We start from the raw sequence: 9,350 nt of genomic DNA, 5'->3' as shown, positions 1-9,350 counted from the left end.
GTGGATCTGGCAGGGTTAACGTGGATCTGGCAGGATTTAACGTGGATCTGGCAGGGTTTAACGTGGATCTGGCAGGGGTTAACGTCGATCTGGCAGGGTTAACATGGATCTGGTGGGGTTTAACGTGGATCTGGCAGGGTAAACATGGATCTGGCAGGGTTTTACATGGATCTGGCAGGGTAAACATGGATCTGGCAGGGTTCCTTCCAGCTCGGTGCCATCCCTTCCCAGCAGCTCAGGTGTCAGGTGCCATCAGGGCACAGCAGGACAAGGTTTGCATTGTGTGCCGTGGCTGGTGCAGCGAAACTCGCGGCTGTGCCCTCCCAGGAGGCAGTGCCGGGTCTGGATCTGCCGAAGGAAGAAGGAGAAACCTTCTCCTCCTGCTCTCCTGCCCGTGGGTTTCCAAAAGCCGGGCTGGATCTGCTGAGCATCCAATTCCCACCTTCCACAAGAGGAAGAGAGGCCTGGAGGCCAAAACCGCAGCAGGCTCGGGGAGGCTCACAGGAAGGAGCTTCAAACCTCTTGCAAGCTTTAAATACATTTTAATTGGAGGCTGGTGAAGGTCAGAGCAGGCATCAATTACCCTCAAAGCAGGAGATTTTTCCGCGTGACTGCCCTGGGTGCTGTTTGCAGCCGAGGGCCTTCGGGCCACGGGCTGAGCCTCCCTTGGTGCCCAGCTCCTGGGGGAGAGGAGCTCTGTGCTGGTGCCTGGGGCAGGGGAGCACGGCCCAGGTCCTTGGGGGCTCCAGGATGGGCTCAGCTGGGGGAGCAGAGCCTGGAGCCGCTGCTGGATCACCTCGGGTGGGACCCGGGTCACCACAGCACCCGGATCACGTCAGAGCTGGGCACACAAGCGATGCCACCTGGGCTTTGGGCTGAGGGAAACGACCCTGGTGAGGGCCCAGGTTGGCATCTGTGGGTGCCCTTTGTGTGAGGAATTCCTCATCCAGGAATCCCAGAGCCATCGAGGCTGGAAGGGACCTTCAAGGTCATCCAGTGCCACCAAGGCCTTGCACGGGCAGGGAAGGCAACAGCGGGACCTGGGGGTTCCCATCCCAGAAGGGTCCAGCTGAGACAGGGATCAGCGTGGAAAAGTGAGTGTGGAGCTTGGGACATCCCACCCCAGGGCCAGGAAACAAAACACGGGGAGCAGAACCTGGGACCTGTTCTCAGTGTCTGCACAGACAGCTCAGGAGTCTAAAGGCACCCGTGGTGCTCCCAGGAAAGGCAGATTTATGGGATCTGAGCAGCTCTGCCTCCTCCCAGGACATTCCTTCAGTCCTCAGGGCTGGGATCCAGCTCGTCCCGAAGCACAAGGAGAGCGAGGTGCTGCGAGGCACGAAGGGACTTTACCCTGAGAGTCCTTCAAACACTGGAAACTTGTTATTAACACCTCCAAATCCCAGCTGAGCCCTCAGAGAGGAGGGTGGCTGGCAGGACAGGGAGCTCCCATCGGATTGGGAAGAACAGCAAGTGTTTCATGTCCTGTGGGGTAATCAGAGCTGGGTGAGAGCTTTCCATGGAAAACAGGATCCTTCCCGACTGAGGGGCTGCTGATTTCAGGCACTGGAAGAACTTCTGGGGGAGGAGTTGGTGTGGCTGTGCCTGCACCCTTCAGGGAAGGGATGGTGGGGACAGGTCACCCCCTCAGGGCCACGGCCTTGGGCACAGCTGGAGGTGTTCCCTCGTTCAGCTGTGATCCACGGGATCAGCTGTGATCCATGGGACTGACCGTGATCCACGGGATCAGCTGTGATCCACGGGATCGGCTGTGACCCACGGGATCGGCTGTGATCCACAGGTTCAGCTGTGACCCACGGGACTGACTGTGATCCACGGGATCCGCTGTGATCCGTGGGTTCAGCTGTGATCCACGGGATCAGCTGTGATCCACGGGATCAGCTGTGATCCACGGGATCAGCTGTGATCCACTGTGATCCACGGGATCGGCTGTGATACACGGGTTCAGCTGTGATCCATGGGATCACTCCCTGCCAGGGATGGGAGAGGAGTTTGTGGTGCTGGAGCCGCTCTCAAACTCCAGGGAATGGAAAGAGTCGAGGCAGGGACCCCACGGAGTGGGCTGGGCTGGGCTGGGCTGGGCTGGGCTGGGCTGGGCTGGGCTCTGCCCCAGAGCCCCGGGACATTGACATCCAAACAAGGCTCCAGCTCCCTTTTCCACATTAAATAGCCTGGAATTGCTCTCATGGCACAACTGCTGTTTTGCTTATTCCCTTTTCCATTTCTTCCAGGGGGTTTTTGGCTGAAGGGGAAGGCACTGCCGTGACTATGATGTCCCTGGGTGTTGCCAAAGGTAATTCCTTCCTCTCCTGGTTCTCCTCAGTCTCCTCTGGCCAGCTGGAGCTGCTGGGGTGTCTCTGCTGGGACAGGCGTGGGAGCTCAGTGTGACCCCGTGATCCAGCGGGATGCAGATCCCGAGCTCTGGATGGTCTCCAGCTTCCATCGGAGCCGCTGGAAGCGTCACCCAGCGCTGGGATCTGACAGAGAGGGATGGATCCCATCTTCCCAAGGATGCTGGGAGTCCTTCCCTCCCTGTCCTGTTCCCCCAGGAGGGCTGATCCCGCCCTCGGACGAGGATCGCCGCAGGATCATCCGGCAGATGAAGGTTCGCACCACCCTGCGGGGGGACAAGAGCTGGATCCAGCACCACAACTCCGACTCGGACGAGGAGAAGAGCAGCCCCCTGTAAGAACATTTCCTTCCCCTTCCCTCAGCAGCACTCCCTGAGCTGGAGGAGGATCCCATCGGGATCACTGATCCCACCCTGTGCTCCGGGTTCTCCAGACACCTCCAGCTGCACAGGATGTGCTGGGACAAGTGCTGGGGTCCCCGTGGTGCCAGGCAGTGGCACTGCCAAAGGAATTGCTGCTCCTCTTTGTTCCTGATGGATGCAGGGTGGGGAGAAGCTCGGACAAATGTCTTCTGCTGGAGCTGGAATTCTGCAGCATGGATGGACTGGGAGCCTCAGGAGAGCTCCAGAGTTTTGTGAAGCCAGATTGAGCTTCAGCACCTCAGAGTGACAAACTCAGGGCAGGATGGATGGAGTTTAGGCACTGGATGGAGGGAGTTTAGGATGGAAGAGGCAGGAGACCAAACATTTCCCTGGATGTCTCACAGTGCCAGGGAACACCAGCCTGCTCCAGCTCCTCTTTCCTGGGGAACAAACCCAATCCCAAATCCCTCTTCTCTTCCTGCTCTCTCCAAACCCATCATGGTTTGCAGATGAGTGATCAGTTGAGCCCTTTTTTGTGTTTCCCGTTCCCTCAGGTCTGGTGGTGGATCCACAGCCCCCAAAGCTGCTGCTCCCCAGCAGGACAGGTAATTCCTGGGGCCCATCCCTCTCCTTCCTGCTGTTCCCAGGCTTGGGAGGCTCTCGCTGTGCCCCCCTCACCTTGGGGAGGGGCTGGGTTGGTTCCCCAGAGGTGCAGAGGGATGGAGGGATGGCTTTCCTTCGGAGGAACGGTTCCTCCGAGGCCCTGGGGCTGGGGAGGGACATCAGCGCTGTGCTGGAGCAGCCCCTCAGCTCCCCAGGGCTCCAGAGCACCAGGGAATCGGGGTTTGATGAGAGATGGGACCGCTGGGAGACGTTTCAAAACGTCATTTATTCTTCTTTTGTGGTCTCCTGAAGGAATGAGTTCATCCTCACCTCATTCACCAGATGTTCTTAGTCAGTCTCACAAGACTCTGGGTCACAAGGTTCTTTAAAGGTTATTTAGCCAATAAACTGATGCCACAAAAGAATGTTTCAACTTTCACACCAATAACTAATTATTTTGATTTACACATCTCCACCACAGTGCATCCTGAACCAATCATACAAGGACACACAGAGCTGCTTCTTATACCTTAAACTCCTAATTACCTTTATGTACCTCCATATCTTAAATTTAAAACATTAAATAAATTGATGAATACATATTTATAGGAAATTTATTGATAAATATATATTTATAGGAAAGATTGGGATAGGAGAAAGGACTGCAGAGGAGGAGCCCGACAGTGCTATAATATTAATTAAACAAATTGATTGATAAATATATATTTCTATATAAAATAAAAATTTTAAATATTTTAAACTAATTAAATTAAAATTTTAAAATCTAAAATAAATAAAAATATTTATTTATATTAATCAAATATCTATTTATAAATTAAATATTTATTAAATAAATTATTTATTTATATTATTATATATCAAATGAAAATAAATTCAATCATTCATATTTAGTGTAGCTATGTAGCATATATATTTATAGAAGTTATTTTTTATAATATTTACATATTATATACAAATAAGTATAATTTAATTTAATATTTAAGTAATAATTAAAATATTTTACTGATTTTGTTTTAGTCAATTTTATTTTAATTATTTAATTTATTATTATTGTTAATAATAATATTATTATTCATAATAATATTATTATCATGGCTAATATTAATTGGCTCACCCTAAATTTCACTTTCCCTATTAAAAAAATCCTTTCTAGAGCCTGTTGTGATGATAATTAATTTTAAAACATCCCTCCAGGCTCAGTCCAGCTGTGGGATCCCTGCAGGTCTGCTTAGCTGGAGTTTTGCTTTGACATCCACGAGGATTTTCCCTTCAATCCCGAAGGTTTTGGTGCTGCTGCTGTTGTTTTCCTGTGTTTTTAACTCCCTGCTGTCTGTCCTTTGCACAGGAGCTCTGTCCCCAAGGCCCAGCCCGGGTACCTCATCAGGTGGGTTTGGAACGGGAACAACCTGGGCTGCAGGGGGAGGAGAACTGGATCAGGAGCAAAAACACAAAACAAGGGAGTGAAAATGTTCAATGAAAATGTTCAATGAAAATGTTCCCTCCTGTGTTCTGCGAGCTGGGACCATCCCAGCCGACATTTAGCCAATATTCCAGCCAGTCCTGCTGCTTTGGGCTTGGCTCCAAACATTTTCCAGCCAAAATCTCAAGGTGTCCCTTCCCTCCCCAGGGGGGTTTTCACCAGGACCATCGACAAGAGCTCGTCCGTGCCGGATTCTTCACCTTCCAGCCAAGCACAGAAAAAGTACGAGAGTGTCCCCCTGCCTTCTCCCCCTTCATGAAAAGGAGGTTTTCAGCTCTCATTTCCAGCCATCCCCTTGCTCTGCTGGTGCTCATGGGTTTCCAGAGCTCTCCCAAATCCCCACAAAACGCTGGAAGGTCTGGCTGTGCATTTCAGGTGAAAAGAGCAGGTGTCAAACTCCCTGTTTTCCTCAGCACAGCTGGCTCTGGGAGAGCTCACGGGCTTGGGGTGAATTTGGGAACTGCTTTGGAGCAGGGGGAAAATGCAAGCTGGAATGTTTGGTTTTGATGGTTTTGATGGTTTTGATGGTTTGGTTTTGATGGTTTTGATGGTTTTGATGGTTTGGTTTTGATGGTTTTGATGGTTTTGATGGGATTTTTGAGGGGTTTTTAACCTGTCTTGTGTGAGACACTCACGTTTGATTCTCACAGGTCAGATCTGGGGTGATGCTGGTTTCCCCCCTCCTGCAGAAGGGGAGGGAGGTGGGAAGGGAAGGTCAGGTCACATTCCCAGGTGTGCTTTGTGTCCCCCCAGCACTGCCCTGAAGGGCCAGAGCCGCTCCCCCTCGGGCTACAGGATGACCACGGAGGACTACAAGAAACTGTGAGTGTGCCAAGGGAGCAGCTCCTGCTGTCCCTGCTCGGGGCGAGCCCTGGGAACACCCTGGGAGCTTCCACCGGGAATTCCAGGAGTTCCCTGTCCCTAAAGGACACAGAATGATTCACTTTTTGTGTCTCAGTGGTGTGACACAAAAAGAACTTTATTTTTCTGACTCCAGTATTTATAGATTCTCAACAATGGCCAGGGGTTGGATAATTAAGTTACCACCTTCCCAATCACACTGCTCATGTGGAGCATCCAACAAAAGATGTTTCTTAGAAGGAATGTGATAAATAACTTATGTTTATAGAGCTTTCATGGGAAAGGAACTAAAGCTATGGAAACATTATCAGAAGGTTTGGTTTTCAGGGAGACATCTCACCCTTTCTTCTTTAAAGAAAGAAAAATGAACAGAGAAAATGGGCAATATTTTAAACAATGAAAAAAGGAAAATAACCAAGAAAATAAACAGTGTTCTCAACAATCAGAAGGCTCCAGTTTCAGGGTGATAGTTCCCAGGTCTCCGTGGGCCAGGAGGAGCCCCTTGAGCTGGCACCGACCTTGGTGTGAGGGGATTTTAGCAGCAGGAAGGAGTGGAGGGAGCAGCCTGGAATTCTGCAGGTTTGGAGCGTTCCTGAAGCCTGGAGAAAGGGGGATGCCCGTGGCAGAGCAGCACTGTGGGCATTTCCTGCCCAGCTTCTCGTGGCTCTGATCCAAAATGGGCTTGGGGCCTCTGGACGAAGGGAAAAACTCCTACAGGGAAATGTGCACCCCTGTGGGAAATAGAGGCGTCTTCCAGGGTCTGAACCGATCCCTTGGATTCACCTCTGGCTCCTGCAGCCTCTGGCCAGGCACAGCAGCGATTCCCTGACCTGGCTCTCCCTTCCCTCCCCATCCCAGAGCTCCGTACAACGTCCGGCAGAAATCCGTGGATGCGGACGAGGAGGACGCGCCGTTTTCCCCGGACGAGCACAAGAAGAGGTGAGGCCTGGAGGCTCCTGCAGGGACAGTGACAAGCTCTGCTCCATCCTGGAGGGTGCTGGATGCGGGTGTGGAGCAGGGCTGGGTGAGATCCAAGGGGAGCCAGGGTTTCTCCAGGAGGCACGGGCCACCGCGCTCCCGACAGAGCGGGATTCACGCCTGACGAGATGCGGCCTGACAGCGCGGCCCAATTAACCCGGCAGCGGGCAGGGAACCCGCGGGATGCCCCGGGAAACGGGAATGTGCACACACAGCCAGCAGGGAACCCAGCTCCCCCTGCTCTCCCAGCAGGGCTGGCCTTCTCCGGGTGGGAATAGGCTCAGAGAATCATCCCGGAATGGTTTGGGTGGAAGAGACCTCAAAGCTCCTCATGTCCCACGGGCAGGGGCACTTCCCGCTGTCCCAGGCTGCTCCAAGCCCTGCCCAGCCTGGCCTGGGACACTTCCAGGGATCCAGGGGCACAGGACAGGGATGGGAACAGGGCTGGTCTCTCTGGCTGCAGCCTTTGATGGAGTTTGAGGACTCTTTTCCTCAGCCACAAGACCTGGACAGAGGAAAACTTGGTCACTGTCCCCGGGGTCCAACCACTCAAGGGCTGGAGAGGGGCTTTGGATAAGGGGTGGAGGGACAGGGTGGAGGGACAGGGCCCAGGGAACGGCCAGAGGGCAGGGCTGGGTGGGATACTGGGCAGGAATTGTTCCCTGGCAGGGTGGGCAGGTCCTGGATCCCTGGGAGTGATCCCTTCTCCCGTGGGGGTGTCAGCCACAGAGCCACACCCCATCCTTCTGTCCGTGGAATCCAATAGAGCAGCAGTCCAGCTCTGCGAGGGATTGTCCAGCCCTGGCACAGCTGCTCCAGTGGTGGAGTCCCCATCCCTGGAAGTGTCTGGAAACCCTGTGGCACTTGAGGACGTGGCTCGGTGGTGACCACGGTGGTCGTGCTGGTTGATGCTCAGATGGTTTTAAAGATGTTTTCCAACCTGAGCCATTCCATGGAATGTGCTCCCCAGAGAGCAGGAGCCCTGCCAGGGTTAGCCCCAGTCTCCAGTGGGTTATTCCTCGCTCATCCAAGGCTCCAGCCAGCTGGGAGTGCCAGGATGAGCAGGATGTGACCCCTTTCCCTTCCCCTTCCCTCCCTCCCTCCCCTCCAGGACTGAGGCTGCCAACAGCGTCCTGCGGCGCTCGGCCGGCCGGGAGCGCGCCTACGTCCTGTCCGCCGCCAAGAAGAGCAACGGGTGAGTTCCAGAGGTGGGAATGGGGCAGCAGCCAGGGAAGGGGGGCTGAAGGTGAAGGGAACCTCCCCAGCACAGCAGCCAAGGACAGGCCACAAAGGTGCTGCGAGGGCTGGAGCTCCTTCCCTGCGAGGAGAGAGCTGGGGGGGCTCACCTGGAGAGGAGAAGGATCCAGGGAGAGCCCAGAGCTGCTGCCAGGACCTGAAGGGGCTCCAGGAGAGCTGGAGAGAGACTGGGGACAAGGGATGGAGGGACAGGACACAGGGAATGGCTCCCAGTGCCAGAGGGCTGGGCTGGATGGGATTTTGGGCAGGAATTGTTCCCTGGCAGGGTGGGCAGGCCCTGGCACAGGTGCCCAGAGCAGCTGGGGCTGTCCCTGGATCCCTGGAATGTCCCAGGCCAGGTTGGACATTGGGGCTGGAGCACCTGGGACAGTGGAGGTGTCCCTGCCATGGCTGGGGTGGGACTGGAAAATCTTTAAGATCCATTCCAGCCCAAATCATTCCATGGGATCTGCAGGTTGCTGCAGAACTGGGAGACCCTCCAAGTATTCCCTCTCGAGGGGGATGAAATTTCCAGAAAACCATGGGAGTCTCTAATTCCCTAAGGGAATCAAGAGTCCCATTTTCAGCCTCAGTCCTCCCGCTGCTCTCCGAGGTTTTGTTGGATTATTTCACTGGGAGCTTGCCCAGCTGTGCCCGCCCTGGTTGGGGCCAGCTCTGCCCAGAGGGGTGACAGGACCTGGGGTGGAGTCCTGGGGGCTCTGTCCCTGCCCAGGGAGTGCCTTTCCCTCCAATCCTTTAACTGCCCCTTAATCCTTCCTCCGCAGGAGCCCAACTCAGGAGTTGCCAGCCCTGTTTGCCAAGAGGTGGGTGCTGGGGAGCCCTGCTGGGGCTGGCTGCGTGTGCCAGGCTGGGACAGCAGATCCCGGGAGTTTCACGGCAGAGGAGGAACAATTCCTTGGAAAAGGAATGCTGGGGGTTGGATCCCGCTGGGTGTTTCTGGGGAGAAGCGGTGTTGGAAATGCTGGGAATGCAATCCTGAGGGTGCTTTGGGCAACCTGAAACTGGGGAGATCCAGTCCCAGCTCTCCTGTTTGCTGGGAAGCTGCTCCAGCCAGCCAGGAGAAGGCTCCCCAGGCAGGGCACAGGGAAAGGTGCCCAGGCTCCCTCTGGAACCCAAGAACTCGGCTGGTGCTGCTTGGAAAAATCCCTCTGAGCTGGCTGCACTCTGCCCCTTGGGATGCTCAGCAGGAACAGCCTGCTCAGGAAACAGGGAAAACAGGGAAAAACTGCCTGGAGAGCTGCAGGAGCAGAGGAAATGATGTGACACGTGTCTCTCTGTCCCTGGGGAAAGGATTGAGATAGAAGAGGAGGAAGGACAGCAGAGGAGGAGCCCGACTGTGCCGGCTCCATCCAGCTTTGCTCCGGACAGCAGCAGGTGGGATGGCTATTCCAGCCCTGGGATAACTGCATTGATAAC

The 9,350-nt window shown here is 54.4% G+C and overlaps 1 protein-coding gene across 1 annotated transcript in view; it reads left to right on the top strand.

Moving 5' to 3' along the window:
• ZNF185 (zinc finger protein 185 with LIM domain) overlaps positions 1–9,350 on the top strand; it is a 31,025-nt gene that overhangs the window by 3,720 nt on the left and 17,955 nt on the right. The window contains exons 2-11 of the mRNA XM_033514154.1: positions 2,253–2,314; positions 2,571–2,706; positions 3,289–3,339; positions 4,704–4,742; positions 4,986–5,060; positions 5,592–5,660; positions 6,558–6,638; positions 7,789–7,872; positions 8,699–8,737; positions 9,225–9,308. Coding sequence (XP_033370045.1) covers positions 2,290–2,314; positions 2,571–2,706; positions 3,289–3,339; positions 4,704–4,742; positions 4,986–5,060; positions 5,592–5,660; positions 6,558–6,638; positions 7,789–7,872; positions 8,699–8,737; positions 9,225–9,308 — 683 coding nt within the window. The 5' untranslated portion in view covers positions 2,253–2,289. The remainder of the gene's footprint in view (positions 1–2,252; positions 2,315–2,570; positions 2,707–3,288; positions 3,340–4,703; positions 4,743–4,985; positions 5,061–5,591; positions 5,661–6,557; positions 6,639–7,788; positions 7,873–8,698; positions 8,738–9,224; positions 9,309–9,350) is intronic.

Source organism: Parus major, chromosome 4A, assembly GCF_001522545.3.
Source record: "Parus major isolate Abel chromosome 4A, Parus_major1.1, whole genome shotgun sequence".
In the NCBI taxonomy this organism is placed as follows: domain Eukaryota; kingdom Metazoa; phylum Chordata; class Aves; order Passeriformes; family Paridae; genus Parus; species Parus major.
Note: the sequence above shows the minus strand (reverse complement) of the source record. Positions and strands in the feature narration are given on the sequence as shown.